We start from the raw sequence: 19,392 nt of genomic DNA on the forward strand, positions 1-19,392 counted from the left end.
CTCCCAGAGGTTTTAATTTGAATTGATGCAATTGATGGTGAGATATGCGATTTGAGGGACCGTTCAATATTTACGCCAGGGTGAGTAGGATCTTTAAGGGGGATTTTTTTTTTGGGGGGGGGATCTTTGGGGAATCTGATTTTTTTTACTTTTTTTTTACTTTTGTCGATATTTTTGTCAAAACTCCCACTCCTCCTGGGGTAGGGTTAAATATTGAACGGTCCCTTATTGGAATACATGTAGTACAAATCCATTTTGTGTCATTTAAAGGTGGGTGATCCACAGTGGCGGCACTACGGGGGGGGGGGGCAAGGGGCATTATTCCCCACAAATATTTTTTCTTCCCCCCAGTTTGCCCCCTCCCCTACTTTTGAGGCAAAAAACCCCAAAAATTATGCCAATGCCCCCCGAAAAAAAAAATCCTGGTGCCGCCACTGTGATCCAATCTTGTTTATGGTATTTTTTAAACCCGACATTGAGGCCTATCATTAAAACAATCTGATTCCAAGTATTGCGGTATTGGATAGGCCTATCAGAAGCAAAAACGTAGGCCTATGTCTATATACATTTTACTGGGAATACATGAGCTTTTCTTATATGCCAAAATCTTAATTTTGATGGAGTTCAGTGCGGGGGATGAGGATATCAGTCAGCCAGTGGCGGCGGAAGCAATACAATTTAGGTGGAGGTCGGGTAACGAGTATATTAAGTTCCGGGTTTGCTGCTCGGACGTTTCTTGCCAAAAAAGTCAATTTCAGCTCAGTTTAGCCAGACGTTGCAAGATATTGAAATTTTACCCTTTGTGCACCCCCCCACCCCCCCGCTTCCGCCGCCTGTGCAGTTTTTAGAGACTAAGATGTCAGCAAACATAACTTGATATGCGTATCAGTCTATCAAGAATAAATAAATACATCACCAACCCGCCGAGAATGCTGAGTAAACATGCAGCATAGCCACAGCCTGCGTATTGGACATGAAAGATATCACGTAACATTGCAGATAATATTGCATCAACACATGTAACTGGAATTGACGAAATACTGAAAAATAACATTGAACTTTCAATGCAACCGATGCTGAGTAACATCATGCAGCATTTAATAGCCATAGCCTGCGCTGCGTATGTGGACATGTGGGATGTCACGTAACATTGACGTAACATTGCAGATGTTGCATCAACACGACTTGACGAAATACTGGAAGTGATTCATCATGATCATGAAGCAAACTTTTAAGGGTAGACGAGGTATTGTTGGTCGAAGCAACCTAAAAATCGATTTTCATTATCTAGATCAATATATTATTGAAAAATAACACCTTGATGTTTTGCAAAAGTTCATTCTACAAATCGTATACTTTGCAAACTTGCTTAATTTATTGTTGTTAATGAGTTATGTACGTTTTACAAGAGTGTTGTTGTTTCAGCCCTCTTTACAACGTAACCCAAGAACCGCAGCACCTATAAAAGTATATCTGTGATATTTTAATTCTTCTACACGCTCGCTATGAATTGAGCAATGCAGTTTTTGCCAAAGCTCACTACCATTCGTAAGATGCTGTGAACTACCAAATCACAACAGTTTAAAATAATTAATAACCTTAATGCAACCCGCAGAGGATGCTGAGTAACGCACCATGCAGCATACAGGGGGTATCAAAATGATTGGTAGGCCCCTACCCATCAGTTTCCAACTAGTATTCTGAACATGACCACCACAACAAAATGCATCATATGAGCTACCTTATTTATAGATAAATGTTATGAAAGGCCATAAAACTATAAATCCTGAGCATTTCAAGAGGATCCAAGGTTGATTGAAGAAGCAGGCTTGCAATAAAAACCAAAAATGATGGGTACCAAACATTTTGATGCAGCCTGTGTTAGCCTACATAATGACGCCTGCTGACGGATGTCACGTAACATTACGGATGTTGCATCAACACACCCTCCTCGAGAATTGCAATATTAAAAGCGACAAGAGTCTGGATATTATGTAGAATAATAAAGATAGCGCTTTTAAAACAGCATCGTTTGATCATTTTAGGTTAACATTCCGATCAGAAAATGTCCTCGTCTAGTTTTCGTATGCCTGATATTATCAGAAAGAAACGAGATGGATATGAACTTTCATCTGATGAAATCAAATGGTTTATTGATAGAGCAGTTGGTAAAAATGGGGAACGCTGTGATGATTCTCAACTTGGTAAGTTAGCGGTTGCGACTAAAATGAAAAGCCACATTATCCTTAACACTAAAAAAGCCAATTATACCTTACCTTTAACGATAACATAAAACTCTGCATTATATTATACCATTAACACTAAAAGCCGCATTACACCCTATCCTTAACACTAAGTAAACAGCTGTATTTTACCTTTACCCTTACACTAAAACAAAAAGCCGCATTATATCTTAAACCTTAAAAAGGGGCTGTGCAAAATGTAAAATTGGGGGGAGAAATTTTTGGCGAGCCAAGGGGGGGGGCAAGCCATTTTTGGGCTTTTGGCACATTCATGGGGCGCCTTTTAAACAAAACGCCTGCTCGCTGTGCTCGCAACATATATCTAGACCATTTAAGGTTTACAAATTGGGATCCCAAAAATTTGGCATGTGTAAGGGGGGGGGGCAAAGATTTTTTGGCGGGCCGAGAGGGGGGGCAAGCGATTTTGGCAGGCCGAGAGGGGGGCAAGCGATTTTTGGCGGGCCGTTCGGCTTCTAATTATTGCAGAAAGTCTTCTGTAAGATTCGTGTATAATTTAAAAAAAATTACTACATTGGAATTTCAGTGATTCAAGACAAGCGGTACGTTATTTATGATAAGAAAAAATGTACCGCTAGAATGTACCTCAATTCTATTATGTTCTACATGTTCTATGATCTTAACTTGTCTTGAATAGCTTTGAATCACGGAAATTTCATTGAAGTAATTGGATTCCTTCCCCCTATAATATACATAACCTTTGTTACCTGTGTGTAGTTATTTTTTGAGAAAAATGCAAAATTTATCAGGGGGGTGTAGTATCACCTTAAAACAATGATTTTTGTTTTACTAGGTGCTCTGTTGATGGCCATTGTTTGCAAAGGAATGTCGCCTTCAGAGACCGTCTCCATGACATCAGCAATGACAAAGAGTGGCGACATTCTTGATTGGCCTGATTCATGGAGAGGGAAACTTGTAGATAAACATTCTACAGGAGGAGTAGGGGATAAAATCAGTCTGGTTTTGGCTCCTGCTCTCGCAGCCTGTGGTATGAAGGTAAGCACCGCATCATAATATTTTTTGTCTTAACAGCTCTTAACGGTCAAATGAGCAAACTCGTGATTTAAGGTTGATATCCCAGCAAACACCAATGTTACATAAATGGTATAAACACGTTTTGGAATAATTCTGGTATACCCTGCACACATTTATATAAGTTATAACCCTAACCCCAACCCTAAAACAGGGTAAACCAGAATTTTACCCACGTTTTAACAACATTCAGAAAGCATTTTTGAAAACATGATGTAAAACATTTTAACATCACATTAACCCTGGAAAACGGGGGAAAACTACCGAGCCATATTTGTAAAATTCTACGAATATATGCAATTTTCACCGAATTTTCTCCTAAAATATGAAAAGAAATGACTATTTCAACCTAGCTAACAAGTACAAAGTCAGTAGCTCTTGGAATAATTTTGCAAGAGTTATATAAAAATCATGGATTTTACTGTAGAAACCAATGGTGGGCCTCACCAACCCTATGGTCAGTTTTGATGGCCGGTCCTTCCTCAGGGTAACTGCTGGGGTATCATTAAACTGAGCGCAAAGGATGGATCCACGATTAGCTTAGGTTGTTTGGGCGTAAACACGCACGTTTTTTTATGACGGATAAAAAATCTTGGAGGGATACCCCCTTCGTAATTCTAAGGTTAACTGTTGATATTTTGCAACACCGTTTGCCCAAAGTATTTAAAAACGTCACGACCATTATATAACCCGACATTTAAAGGTTATTTAAACGTTTTGAATAAATGTTTTTAGAACATTTTTGTGTTTGCTAAGTAATTGTGGGTTCAATTCACATTGTGGCCAACGTATTTGTGTCCTTGGGCAAGGCACTTAATCCCGCTTGCTTCACTCCACCCAGGTGTACAATGGGGAGCTGTTGTGGGTAATCAAACTGACCCCGTTCGTTTTGGAAACCACATGGTGTGATATATCCTGGTTTGAACAGAATGAAAAGGCTCTAGAAACACACCACCCGGCACAGCCAATTGTATGCCACGTTTGTAAAGAGAACAAGTTTTTTTTAAATTTTTTTACTTGGGAGAAATATGGATAATAGAGTCCTGCTTCATGTTTGTTTGGGGTTTTTTGTTTGGTTTTTTGTTGTTGTTGGTGTTTTATGTTTTTTTATCAAGGTTCCCTGCACTCCGGCCCTCCGGTCAGCCACAAAACTTTGGCGCTTCTTTAATCATGTTTTCGAATTTCACTTATATTGTCCTACTCATACCTACTCATTATCTTCCACTCTTGTTTTATGAGATTCTCAGAATGTGAGGTCCTTTCTCCAACACATTGTCATTATGATTATGGATATTAAAATGAAATTCTTTATCTAGTCATTGTTGATTTTCCTTCCATCATGATCAATTCCCACCCACCCTAACAAACACCTGCATACCATGTATAATATATAATGTGGATGGACGGCTTTATAAGTCAGATACACGTCTTTTGGTTGATTTTTTTTTTTTGGCTTACTGTTTGACTTCGGCGGCTCGCATATGAGGTTTGTGTAAAGGTAAGGTAATAGAAACAAATTTGTTCGATCTTTGGATCGACCATCGATGCTTATTTATGAAATAAATCAATTGACCGTTATTAATTGCGATAACATATAACTCTTTGCCTGTATTGATATCGAAAATTATAAATCTAGCATTAATACTGATTAATTAGTTGTAAGTTCATTAATAACAAGCATCGAAGCAGCGTCGACGAACACATTTGTTTCTTGTGCCTAATTTTCTCAGCGTTCTGGTCACCAACGCCGATCAATTTGAAAGTTGTGTACATTTATTTTGATACCATACAGGTACCAATGATATCAGGAAGAGGATTGGCACACACTGGAGGAACACTGGACAAGATGGAATCCATTCCCGGATATAATATCTATCTAGACCATGAGCAGATGACCAAAGCCTTGGAGACTGTTGGATGTTGTATCGTAGGACAAACACAGAATCTCGTGCCAGCTGACAGGAAATTGTATAAAACACGTGATATTACAGCAACAATTGAGAGTTTCCCGCTAATTGTTGGTAAACAATCATCTTTATATAAATATTTTTATTCGCGTAGTAAACATCTCAAAAAAGTAACTAACCCCTTTAAGGGATCCAAAATGAGCGTTTATTGCGTTTCGACAGTATTTTTTTGGGACATGAGAGCACCTCAGACCTATCGAATTGCATTCTGAATACGAAGCATGTCTTTCTGATATCAAATAATTTACATTTTTGAAAATCACAATATAATACAAATTTTATGACAAATTATAAAAATTTGATATTTTTCAAATTTTGATATATAACAGTCCTCGAAGTAAATTATATAAATCTAATGATATATTCTTAAAGTGTATGTAGCAGGGAGGAAAAGCCGACGGTCAATTGAAAATTTTGACCTTTCATATTGAAGATATGGATTTTTTCCCAAAAGACCTAATTTTTTTTGGTGTTTTGGGAAAAAAATCCATATCTTCAATACGAAAGATCAAAATTTTCAATTGATCGTCGGCTTTTCATCCCACCTACATACACTTTAAGTATAAATCATCAGATTTATAAAGTTTACTTCAAGTACTGTTAAATATCAAAAATATCAATTTTAATGATTTGCCATAAAATGTGTATCAAATTGCGAATTTCAAAAAATCAAAATTATTTTATATCAGAATGACATTCTTCGTATTCAGAATGCAATTCGATATGTCTGATGTGCTCTAATGTCCCAAAATAAATACTGTCCAAACGTTCATACCCCAGCCCTTAAATAATGGCCATTATTCAAAAACGGGCTATTGTATTACAAATCTGTAAAATGCGTTGGAAGCAGAATTTATTTCTGCGCAATTTGACACTTCATTTGATACGATAGCCCAGAAAACTGTAAAACACCGGTCAATTTAATATAGTGCGGTCCAGATTTGAAAGCTGCACTTACATACAATACAAAAACAGCAAATAAAGCAATTATAGTCATATAAAGAACATTAAAGCTAAGCCCGGTACAAGCCGTATCAATGATTGTTCTCCATCTGGGTTTTTTTTCGGTGTTTTATATCGAGGGCTTAGAGCCAGAATGTCCATTTGCTTTGTCAATTAAATGTTACTTTCGGTAACAAATGGACGTTTAATTCTGCCCTCCATAAGAAAATGTAAGTGACTTTGTGGCATACGCATAGTCACTTGCGTCTAACTAACTGTTGCATTTATTATGGAGGGCATAATTAACCGTACATTTGTTGCCGAAATAAGTAACATGTAATTGAGAAAACAAATGGACATAGCTAGTTCTGGCTCTAAGCCCTCGATATGTAAAACTTGTATTGTACTTTATATTTAAAAGTCGGGTCATTTCAACTGGACCCAATGGTACACTGATAGAGGCAGGCTTTTCAGAAACACCATAAACGGACGGAGAACAATCACTTTGATATAGCCTGTATAGCCACGTTGTTGCGTGCGTTTCTTCTTGCGACAAACGCTCACTGCGTTTTCGCTTCTCCGCTGCGATTTTACTTTATCCGACAACAATATTCGGTTCCTGAGACCGATTGTTCATCTCAGATGATCAGCTTCATTCGAGGCTTTATTCTCGCACAGAAATACGCAAGCAACTATATCATGATCTCTAACACACTATACTAATTCACAGGCTCCATCATATCCAAGAAAGCTGCTGAAAACATTGATGCACTTATTTTGGATGTCAAATGCGGGAAAGCTGCGTTTATGAAGACTACTGAAGAAGGGCGAGATCTGGCGAAAGCTCTGGTAAACATAAAGATATTATGGTACTTCATCTGATTATCATATGATCAGATTTTAAAAGTTCCATGAAGATTTAGGTTCCATATTATATTCAAGTAGAAAGAGTAGTTTCTAAATAGTTTGATTGAGAGACTTACAATGGTATTGGTGTTGATTTAAAGTCACATTCAGTGATCCCAGCGAAGGTGTAGAAAAAATAAAATTGTTTATAAATTGCTTAAAAGTGAAGGATAAGTCATTCAAATTGTCATTTGGTATTTTTGAAATGAAAATTTGGCAAAAAACGAAGAAAACAGCAGTATTGACGAAGTTGAAGCCCCCATTCAAATGCATGTATAAATTACAGATTCATGTAAATGCCTAATTATTTTGTCTTAAATACACGGCTTTTGGCTGAACCACTAACAGTCAGGGGCTATTTTAACGTGCTTCCTGGCACGTTCGTGCAGTGAGAATAAAAATCCGTGCAGTGACAATTGAAAATCCGTGCTTAACATATACAGTTGAGATGCTTGTAGAGCCTTTCTTACGCCAACTTTCAGGTAAAATATCAATTTTTTCTCGCACTTTGAGGGTACTCAACACTTCATCGACACTTTCCTTTTCTTGAAAACCACATTTCATATGGCCCGATGCATATAGAAACAGTTTAGGAACCGATATTTCAAAGTTCTTTTATACAAACCAAAACAATTGGGTTGATGTTACATACCTCAATGACAGTTTCGTGCTAAGACTTAGCACTTTTTGTTTTTTTCTTACCCATTCCTGCACATCGTCGGCTGCTTCCGATGATGGAGCAGGCTTAGATGGCGCTGTTAGGACTTGGTCGTAAATATGCAGAAGAAAGTAGTTCTCCACCAATGTTGAGTGTTTTGGCCCCTCTTTCTTATCCAGATGGCTTCTTTTATGTGTCTCCTCTTTCTGTTCTGGTCTCTGTCTTCCTCCCATCCGATTTCATGGTTTTGCTCAGCCACGTGGTCTATGATAGCAGATTTATTCTCCTCCCCGTAACGGAGACCTGTCTTTGCAACAATAAATTAAGCAAGTTTTCAAAAGTATATGATTTGTAGAATGAACTTTTCCAAAATACCAAAGTGTTATTTTTCAATAATATATTGATTCAGATAATGAAAATCGATTTTTTGGCAATACCAACAATACCTCGTATACCCTTAAACGCGGTATTAATACCATGTTTCTTAAAGACTCGCCTCACGCGTTGTGAGAGACCTTCTTTGTACGGAAGGAGTACCATCCCCCTGGATTTGGTCTCCGATTGTTCTTTGCTTTGTGACCTGCTTTTGCGTTCAGTTTGTTTAAATACCCACTCAGGGTAGCCTCAAAATTTTGAGGTCTCTTGGATTTTGATTTCTTCCTGTTTTTTGTCTTCGTCTTCTATGATTACTTTGTCTTTCCGGTCTATTTTAAAATGTTCTTATGACACTGAGTTTGTGCTGCAATGAGTGATAAGATCATACTGTAGTTACTGTTCATTTTACTATACACAATACACAGTGCTCTCACGTTGACGTGTCACCTCTACAAACAGTGTATGTTAGAGGTAATAGGGCATTGCCTAGTTAACGTCACTGTGTGAAAACTAACCGGCCAATATTTTGTACTCTCTGAAATTCTAGAAAATATAGTTTTGTAACATATCCTAAATTTTTAACTAATTTAGATGTTTGGAAATATTCGTACTTTTTGTGTTTTGGTAAGGAAGGGCACGGCATGGCCTGCAAAATTCCCTGTGTAAATCGAATGCAAATTTTAGTGACTATCACTCATTTTGTGGACCGCTCTGTTCCGAAGGGCATTAAAACTAAACCACTTGACGGACATTTTTGTACTTGCTGTCAATCAAGAATAATGTATACATTACATGTAGGCTAAAAACTGAGTAGGTGGGCATCTGCAAATTCGAGCCCGGCCGACGCCATCGTGTTGTGCCCTTGAGTAAGGCACTTTATCTCGATTACATGTACTCCTCTCCACCCAGGTGTTTAAAAGGGTACCGGCATTCTTAAATGCTGGGAAGGTAACAGACTCGCTGTAGAGGAGGTGTAGCGATCCCCTATAGCAACATTACATGGAGGAGTCTGGCCCAATCGCCAATGAAAGAGAGATGGGCACTCCGATCACTGTTTATACAGGATCGTCTCCTTTACCTTTATAAACTCCTATTTTGAATGAACATCATGAAAGTGCTGAAACCCCAAAGCACAAGCCTAATTTAATAGATTACTATAATTATTTTGCTCAATATGTTGAGTGATAAATGAATAATAATAATACTATTATAAATAAAACGAAAAACCTTGATCAAAATTATGTGCATATAAATGTACGTACAGGGTGTCCCAGAATGATTTATACCGAGAAAGATGGAATTTTTTAGGTATGAACGACATTTCTATTGGTCATATTGGTTTGCATTTTAAGTTTTACATATATTTAGCTTTTTCAGATTTTTAGATTTTAAAATTGGACGTTTCTAGTAGAAGTTAGAGAGGATTGCGTAAAAATGGTGAATTCCAAGTTTTGACAAAGCAACCTATTTTGAAAATCTGTAAAATTACTAACCGTTCAGCACAAAGTAATGTTATGCAGTATATTGCTGTGTCCTGTTCTTACTTCTACTAAATACCCAGCAAACACAACAACGTTTTAAAAACGTTTTAAATAAGTTATATTTTGGCTTTTGGTTTAGGTAAAACGTTCTAATAACATTAAAATGTCGGGTTATATAAAAGTCATGATAACGTTTTAAAACGTTTTGTATGAAAACACACATCAACAATATTTTTTAATGTTTTCGAAAAATGTTATTGTAAACTATTTTTGCAAACATTTTTGCCAAATATTGTGTCAATACTTAAATAACATTATGTTAAAATATTTGAACCCAGCAAACACAGAAACGTTCTTAAAATGTTTTTTCAAAACCTTTTAATAACATTTAAATGTCGGGTTATATAAAGGTCATGAAAACGTTTTTAAAACGTTATTGAAAATGTTTTGGGCAAACATTTTTCGCAAAATATTTTTTCAACCCCAAAATAACATTCTGTTTAGAATGTTTTGAATCAAGTTTTCAAGAATGTTTTTGGAATGTTATTAAAACGTTTTTATACCCTTTATATAACCCGACATTTAAACGTTTTCTGTAAAACATTTTTGTTTGCTGAGCAGTAGATTATCAAAAATGTTTTTTAAGGTTATGAAAACGTTTTATACTCTTAATATACCCTTTATATAACCCGACATTTAAACGTTTTCTGACAACCTTTTATAACCTTTTGCGAATGATGTCGAAAACGTTTTGTGTTTGCTGGTAGTCGATATCTATCGTTTATTTATGATGGTACAAAGCTATTATTGTATGGAATAAAGGATTTGCTACACTTGAGTGACCTTAAACTATTCTTTCTTTGGCGGCAGTTTTGAAGACAATTATTGAGGTGTGTGAGATTCATCATTTGAAATGCCGACAGAGATGGATTTTTCATAAAAGTATAGAGAAGGTTCGTCCTTAGTGTCACAGCATGCATTTATGTCCACAGTATGGGCAAACCCACAGCTACGTAACGAAGAAGATTAAAATATACTGCGGTGGATCCTTGAGGAAGTTATATCCTCTGTAATAATGACATTTTGGGTAAACATTGTGGTAAAAATCACATAAAAAGTATGTTTTTCAACCTAAATATCTGATGTCATATTGAAATGTTTCACTTAATCCCATATCAAGAATTATTTAGCATACGGTAAGCTCTACATCTGTGCCAAATTTGGTGTATTTCCTATTAAAGAGATGTAGGATTTCTCCAACATATTGCACAGTGCGGCTGGACGATGGTGATAAAGGATCCATGTGTTATGATGCCTTTACACTGTAAATTACACACATGCAGTTTTCGTCCATTTTCAGTAATAGCAATGTCACGCCAAAACGAATCAAGCTATTTCCCTGAAAGTCACGGAATAAGTAGGAGACATGTGTGGTATTGTATTGCACTTATTAAAATTAGATACACTGTTGACTATATATTTTTGATATTTTGTTCAAACACGGTATAAATCATTCTGGGACACCTTGTATTATGTAAAATGGAAACTAAAACACAACATTAGTGTTGTTATTTTAATACATCGCAACAATAAATTATTTTATATACTGTACCGGTACTATAAACATCTGGCAAAATGCATGATTTTGTACAGCTATGGCACGATTTAGGGTAAGGTTGAAAAAGTGAGGAAATTGAACATCACAAAAAACATCACCGTGTACGCCCTCACGAAACAAAGTAATACATAAGAAATCGTTTGTTTTAGAGCGTGATGAAATAAAACATCACGATTTTCATCACAAAACAAAGTAATACATAAGAAATCATTTCTTTTAAAGCGTGATGAAATAAAACATCACCATTTTCATCACGAAACAAAGTAATACATAAGAAATCATTTGTTTTAGAGCGTGATGAAATAAAACATCACGATTTTCATCACGAAACAAATTAATACATAAAAAATCATTTGTTTCAGAGCGTGATGAAATAAAACATCATGATTTTCATCATGAAACAAAGTAATACATAAGAAATCATTTGTTTTAGAGCGTGATGAAATAAAACATCACGATTTTCATCACAAAACAAAGTAATACATAAAAAATCATTTGTTTCAGAGCGTGATGAAATAAAACATCATGATTTTCATCATGAAACAAAGTAATACATAAGAAATCATTTGCTTTAGAGCGTGATGAAATAAAACATCACGATTTTCATCATGAAACAAAGTAATACATAAGAAATCATTTCTTTAAAGCGTGATGAAATAAAACATCACAATTTTCATCACAAAACAAAGTAATACATAAGAAATCATTTTGTTTTAGAGCATGATGAAATAAAACATCACGATTTTCATCATGAAACAAAGTAATACACAAGAAATCATTTGTTTTAGAGCGTGATGAAATAAAACATCATGATTTTCATCACGAAACAAAGTAATACACAAGAAATCATTTTGTTTTAGAGCGTGATGAAATAAAACATCACGATTTTCATCATGAAACAAAGTAATACATAAGAAATCATTTGCTTTAGAGCGTGATGAAATAAAACATCACGATTTTCATCATGAAACAAAGTAATACATAAGAAATCATTTCTTTAAAGCGTGATGAAATAAAACATCACAATATTCATCACAAAACAGAGTAATACATAAGAAATCATTTTGTTTTAGAGCGTGATGAAATAAAACATCACGATTTTCATCACGGAACAAAGTAATACATAACAAATCATTTGTTTTAGAGCGTGATGAAATAAAACATCACGATTTTCATCGCGAAACAAAGTAATACACAAGAAATCATTTGTTTTAGAGCGTGATGAAATAAAACATCACGATTTTCATCGCGAAACAAAGTAATACATAAGAAATCATTTGTTTTAGAGCGTGATGAAATAAAACATCACGATTATTAAAATTTGATATTTGTCACATTTTTGATATGTAACAGTCCTCGAAGTAAATTTTATTAATCTAATGATATATTCTTAAAATGTATGTAGCTGGAAGGAAAAGCCGGCGATCAATTGAAAATTTTGACCTTTTATATTGAAGATATGGATTTTTTTCCAAAAGACCTTTTTTGTGTGTGTGTTTTGGGAAAAAAATCCATATCTTCAATACGAAAGGTCAAAATTTTCAATTGATCGTCGGCTTTTCATCCCACCTACATACACTTTAGGTATAAATCATCAGATTTATAAAGTTTACTTCGAGTATATCAAAAATATCAATTTTTAATCATTTGCCATAAAATGTGTATTACATTGCGAATTTAAAATAAAATCAAAATTATTTGATATCAGAAGGACATTCTTCGTATTCAGAATGCAATTCGATATGTCTGATGTGCTCTCATGTCCCACAATAAATACTGTCCAAACGTTCATACCCCATCCCTTAAATTGATCACCCTAGCTTATTCGGCACAGAGATTTTCATGTTTAGTGATTCTGTTTTGTCATTAAATCCCAGGTAAATGCCAGTGCTGGACAAGGCATCAAAACCATGGCTTTACTGACGAATATGGACTGCCCCATTGGCAATACAATTGGGAATGCTCTAGAGGTTGCTGAAACGTTGCAATGTCTTCATGGGCATGGTCCTGCTGATCTTGTGGACATTGTCTGCAACTTAGGTATACCATATATTATTGTATTTAATGTATGTTTTAGAACAAAACAAAGGGGTATTAGGTAACTCAATTTCTAGATTGCATAATATAAAGAAGACAATCGCCCAAATATTTATAGCAATGGACAAAATCACCCATTACTATATTATTATATTACCGGTAGTTGGTTTACTGATAAGTTGAGTTACTTGGTTAGCATATGTTATAAATCTAGTTTACTTACACCTATATTTCAGCAAAGTTTCTGGTATAGCTGAACTATAATAGTGTATTTTAATACTTTGTTTAGGCGGCTATCTTTTGGAACTAACTGAAACTATGCGACTGGAAACTGGACGTGAAGTCATTCGAACCGCCATTAACGATGGAACTGCGTTAAATACGTTTCGCCGCATGCTCATTGAACAAGGAGTCGAAGAGGCAGTTGCCACAAGCTTATGCGATATTGATATGGAAGATATTGATGACGTTTGGGCGTGTCTAGTAAAAGCTGCGAATGAGACCGATGTGAAAATCGAGAAGAATGGTAATCACAGTTATTTTTTATTCTTGTTGAATGTCTTTAACAACAGGCAAGGTAGTACTGCATAATTCCGCCGCTGACTCTGTTGGCAGCTAGGCTTGGCCGCTGTATTGTAGCGGTCTCAAACTTAACAGACAGCGGTCACGAAAATGCATGGCTTAATAAGAGTAAACGATCTACTTGGGTCAATAAATTTTCTCTGTAGTCGCTGATAGCACTTGAGACATTTCAAGTGCAATCTTCCTCAACATTTAAATCAATAAAAATAATTAGTTGACAATAGCATACACATACAGGGAACCACATTTTAAAGAACCGACAGTGTTAAACTTTTAGCGGTCATGCATAGAATTCAGCATGGACATGTGCTAGCAATAACCTTTTGTGTGGCAATAACCGTGTGAATGTTGTAGTGCAGGGCGATATATTCAAAATTTCAAATTTTCAAAATTCCTCCATTGCTATGGTAGTTAATTCTATTATAATACGACCAATTTATATCCACTTTTTGTTAGGTTATGCAACACCCATGATTAATGAATAACGTAAGGTCTAAAATGTATTATCTATGTTTGAATGTTTCAGGCTATGTAGCAGCAATCGATGGATATCAGTTAGCCATTATCTCTCATAGCCTCGGAGCAGGACGTGCCAACGAATCTGACAAGATCGATCATGCTGTTGGCATTCGGTTGTTCGTGAAACATGGGTCAAAGGTCAACAAAGGTAAGAACAAGCTTTCAAGGAGCTTATGTTGTACATGCTTGTCATATTCATAATTTTTTTCATAATAATTGTTCAATTTGGTAACCAAATTAATTTTATGTTCTGGTTTTTATGAAGAGATCCAAGGCGGAAATAATACATCGCTTAGAATTCTGTTCATGTATAGGGCGAGTAAAAACGGAAACGAATCACATAATACATGTATATTTTCCATTGTGGCGTCTCAAATCGAAACTGTTGAACTGTTTCGATATATCAACAATTTCGATGATAATATATCATTATACCTGCATAATTATAGTTTCAAACATAAAACGGATAAATACACTCTTAAAACGATCTACTCATTTTTGAAATAGAAACTTTTCAAATTTGACAAAGGAAACTATTCTGATGGGGATATACCAGATTTATCATCAAAGTAAACAGCTTTCTCTTCAAAATGAGTCGGCTATTCTCATCAAAATGACAAGAAACCCATTACATTTGATAAGATTGCCTTGTCATTTAAAAATATGAATAGGTGCTTGTCAAAAATTAATAGGTTCTTGTCAAAAATGACCAAAAATGAAATCTGAATAGTTTGTCTTGTCAGAGGGGGACTTAACAGAATCTTGTCAAAATAAAATGGGTAATCTTGTCAAGTAATGAGTTGGAGATCTCGTCAATTTGAATAGTTCAAAGTAATATACCTGATCAAAATGAACGGTATATCTTATCAAAACGAACAAAATAAATGAGAATAAATGCTTATCAGGGACAGTCTGTGTAGCTCAGTGGCTAGAGCGCTCACCTTGCATGCTAGAGGTCTAGGGTTCAAATCCCCGCACAGTCAGGTATGTCCGGAGTTTTTTTCTCTGGTTTATCTGCATATGCAATATGCATGTTATGTTTCAATTTGTTATTTCATGTTTAATTGTGCTAGTGTGCGATGGGTGATTCTTCTTTCCCCCGTATGTATTTATAATCAAATTATTACAATATTAAAAACAGTATATTTTTTCATATACTAGTCCAAGTTAAACACACTTAACTTGGACTAGTATATGAAAAAATATACAGTTTTATGGAACAGTCCTGATGAATTTGTTCAAGAATATTAAAAACAATTTATTCTTACAAACTTGTAGGAGACGTTTGGCTTCGAGTTTACCACAGCGGCGAACAATATCTACCAACGTCAACGATTGAAGCCATCAAGAATTCCTTGACCATCCGGGACACGGAGGTTCAGCCAATGGCGACGCGAGTCATTGAACCTGTATTTGCTGACAATTAAAGACGTAAAAGAAGTCAATGCGATTTTTATGTCAGAACTTCTCAACACTTTGCAAGTTGTTTATCTTATTGATATTGCCAGCCATTGTCGACATTCAAAAATGTTTTAATCTAATTATGTCTTGTAATCTTCTATAAATTTCATTTATACATGTACTTTCAATATTTATTGTTTTTAACGTATATTCCGCATCATTAGTACACTCATAGAAATTGTTCGTTGGCATTACTCAGTAAGTTGATGTAAGTCGTTGCGTCAACTTTCCGAGTAATGCCAACACGTACAATTTTGAGTAACGCTGACTCGATATCATTATGTTGGTCGCACTCATTTGCACTTACTTTATTGAGTTGTTACAACTCAGAAAATGAAACTAGCCTAGGTTAGCATCATTTTCTAGAGGTGTGCTATAGTATACAAAATTTTGCACTGATTACAAAAATAAATATTTGAATACTGCTAATTGTGCAGAAAATGATCCAATTACGTGAATTAAGTACCAAAGTACCAAATTGGAATAACTCAAAACAATAAGTACCAGTAACTTAATATGAACGAGTTACATCAACTTACATGTTGAGTTACAATAACTCAACTAATTGGTTCTTTGAACCTTGTTTATTTTTCTAAGTTCCCTGAACTTGAATTCAGAAGTTGGCATTACTTAAAAAGTTGACGCAACGACTTACATCAACTTTTTAAGTAATGCCAACAAAGTTGATTAGTTGACGGAACTTTTTGAGCTTTTTCAGCATTTTTTAAGTTCGGATAACTAAAATGAATTTTGTTTTGGCAACTTTTACACTATTTTTGAGTTGTCCAAACTTACTCCTTTTGAATTGCGCCAACAAGGCGAACAAGTCATTTCTATGAGTGTAGCTATTGTATTTTGTCGCTTTGTTGTCTTAGTTAGTATATAATTTGATTTTGATTTGTACCACGAATCTTCTAAAAAACAACTTAAGGAATCGGATATCAGCGTTTGCACAGTTTGTGGGACCTGAGAGCACATCAGACATATCGAATTGCATTCTGAATACGAAGAATGTCCTTCTGATATCAAATAATTTTGATTTGATTTTTACTGAATTCGCGATAATACATATATTATGACAAGCATTTCAAATTTGATATTTTAAATTTTTTTGGATATTTAACAGTACCCGAAGTTAACTTTATAAATCGAAGGATATGTACTTTAAAAAATGTATGAAGCTAGGATGAAAAGCCGACCATCAATTGAAAATATTTGACCATTCATATGAGTGAAGATATACATTTTCCCCCAAAGACCTCTTTTTTTTTTTTCTTTTTTTTTTTTTTTTTGTGCTTTTGGGGAAAATCTATATCTTCGATACGAAAGGTCAAAATTTTTATATGATGGACGGCTTTTTATCAAAGCTACATGCACTTTAAGTTAAGAGTTAAGCACATAATCATTAGATTTACACAATTTAGTTCGCGGATTCTTAAATTTCAAAAATATCAACAACAAAATCAAAATTATTTGATATCAGAAGCGTATTCAAAATGCAATTCGATATATCTGATGTGCTCTCAGCTTCCACAAAAAATGCGTAAAAAACATTGCTATCTGAGCCCTCAATTAATGCAACGGAACTTTATACTATTTATTTATAAATAAACTTCACAACACCACACATGGATCTGGACCCTTGTCTGTACCCATACTCACGGTGTACCCGTGCCTGTTTCCGGACCCTTAATGACACCTATTTTGCCTTTGGACCCGTACTCATAGACTGTGGCCCGTGCCCGCACATCGTCCACACCAGGTAAATCGTCCACCACCTATTTTGTGTATATGTATCAAAGCACGTGTCTTTATAAACTGTCCGCCGGCTGCTGAGAGTAGCTGCTTTTTGCAAAATAAGCTTAACTTATACTCCGCGCTCGGTGAGCGATTGGTTAAAAGCCACTCTTTGGCTAAAAATCAATCGCTAATAGCTCAGCGATGTAATTAATTCAGCTATGAGTTGTCTTTTAAAATATTCAGGCTAAATCCTATTGTTGAAGGCCGAGTTTCTCAGTGTCTGTATAGAATATTTAACCCAGTGACAATAAGATCATATTCCTCAAACACATTGATTGTATATTGAGATGAATTTATTTTATTCCTAGTTATAATGAAAATAGACTGCATACGGTGGTCTGGTGCATATATTCTTTTGTTTTGATTATATCGTAAAGGTGGGTAACCTGATTGAAAATCTCATTCCCCACTTTACCTCATCACAATGCTGATTTTGGTATCAGATGAAAGCTCATATTTTTCTCATAAACATATTGAAATTTGGCGTTCCAAATCGGTGTATTTCCCAAGAAATCACCAAAAACTGCCGAATTAGTCTCAACTATGGTATACCATAGTTGAGACTAATTAGGCAGTTTTCTGATGATATCTTGGGAAATACACTGATTTGGAACTTCTAATTTCAATATGTTTATGACAAAAATAGGGCCTTTCACTTGAAATCAATATATTACATGATCATGATGATTATCATTAATAAAAATAGTGTAGACTCCCAATATCACACTGTATAAATGTCGGTAATTCCATCAGGAATTAGTCACATTTACAAAAAACATTTACATTTTCTTTTTGCATAAGTGCTTGAAAGGGATGACATTTTATGTTAGATGTAAGTTTTAAAGAATTTGATTTTCCAAATATATCAGGTCACATTCCTTTAAATCCTTTTAAATTTTTTCGTTATTTTGGTATTTGTAAAAAAAAAACTTTTGTAAGACTTGTAGTTGAATATATGTGTTGAAAGAATATGATAACCTTCACTCTGCGTATTGAAAACCCAGACTGCCTATTGAAAACAAAAACTGACAAACAAAAATCGAATTTTCTTGAGTTGGTAACGTTAAAGAGTGTAATGAACATGCGCAGATCAAAAAATAAGTCATTTCAGCTGATGAATGGCAACTTCATCATAAAATACTTATGCATGTATAAAAGGACCACAATCCATGGTTATTTAGGACGAACTTCACCGTGAAATATGACAGTTACATCTTGAGCTAAAGCAAAAATCAATTCGCTGTTTTTTCTTAAAGTACCGTCTGAAGTTTCTGTTGTTGAGTTGGCAATACGGTCCACCTTTCCTTTATTTTTTGTCCTTTAAAGTAATCTATTCCGATCAGAATTCGTTTCAACTTTAATCGGTGATAAAGAAAATTATGCGACTTCCATGAGAGTGTTTGCCGCTGATTGGATGATAAAAGTAGCCACAGCCAATTGTTGCTTTACAAGCTCCCATTTATTAGGATCTGGGTTATTATCAATATCAAACCAAACATTGCGTCTACAATTCCTGGCATATGCTTCTTTCCTGCTTGGTACAAATACTACGTGCCTATAATAACAAAAAATAGAAATTAAATCAGCAAAATAGAACAGATTGTGACGTAATTATGATAGAAAAGACTGATATTCCAAATGAAATTTATTTTCGCTATCGTTTGTAAAAAGGTTTCAACGCTAGCCTTTATAAGTGGCCTGCCTGATAAGCCCAATGGATCTATAAAGGCACGCTCCAATTTCTGAAGTTGAT

At 35.1% G+C, this 19,392-nt stretch overlaps 1 protein-coding gene across 1 annotated transcript; it reads left to right on the forward strand.

The window, feature by feature from the left end:
• The first annotated feature begins 1,201 nt into the window (after window positions 1-1,201).
• Window positions 1,202-18,912, forward strand: LOC140165714 (thymidine phosphorylase-like). Its single transcript, XM_072189024.1, has 8 exons — window positions 1,202-2,204; window positions 3,055-3,257; window positions 5,086-5,314; window positions 6,933-7,051; window positions 13,118-13,280; window positions 13,567-13,803; window positions 14,386-14,526; window positions 15,657-18,912. Exons 1-8 carry the CDS (start codon window positions 2,066-2,068, stop codon window positions 15,803-15,805), a joined length of 1,380 nt encoding a protein of 459 aa, XP_072045125.1. The 5' UTR covers window positions 1,202-2,065; the 3' UTR covers window positions 15,806-18,912.
• Window positions 18,913-19,392: the final 480 nt, after the last annotated feature.

The sequence above is a fragment of the Amphiura filiformis genome, chromosome 12 (assembly GCF_039555335.1).
Source record: "Amphiura filiformis chromosome 12, Afil_fr2py, whole genome shotgun sequence".
NCBI lineage: Eukaryota > Metazoa > Echinodermata > Ophiuroidea > Amphilepidida > Amphiuridae > Amphiura > Amphiura filiformis.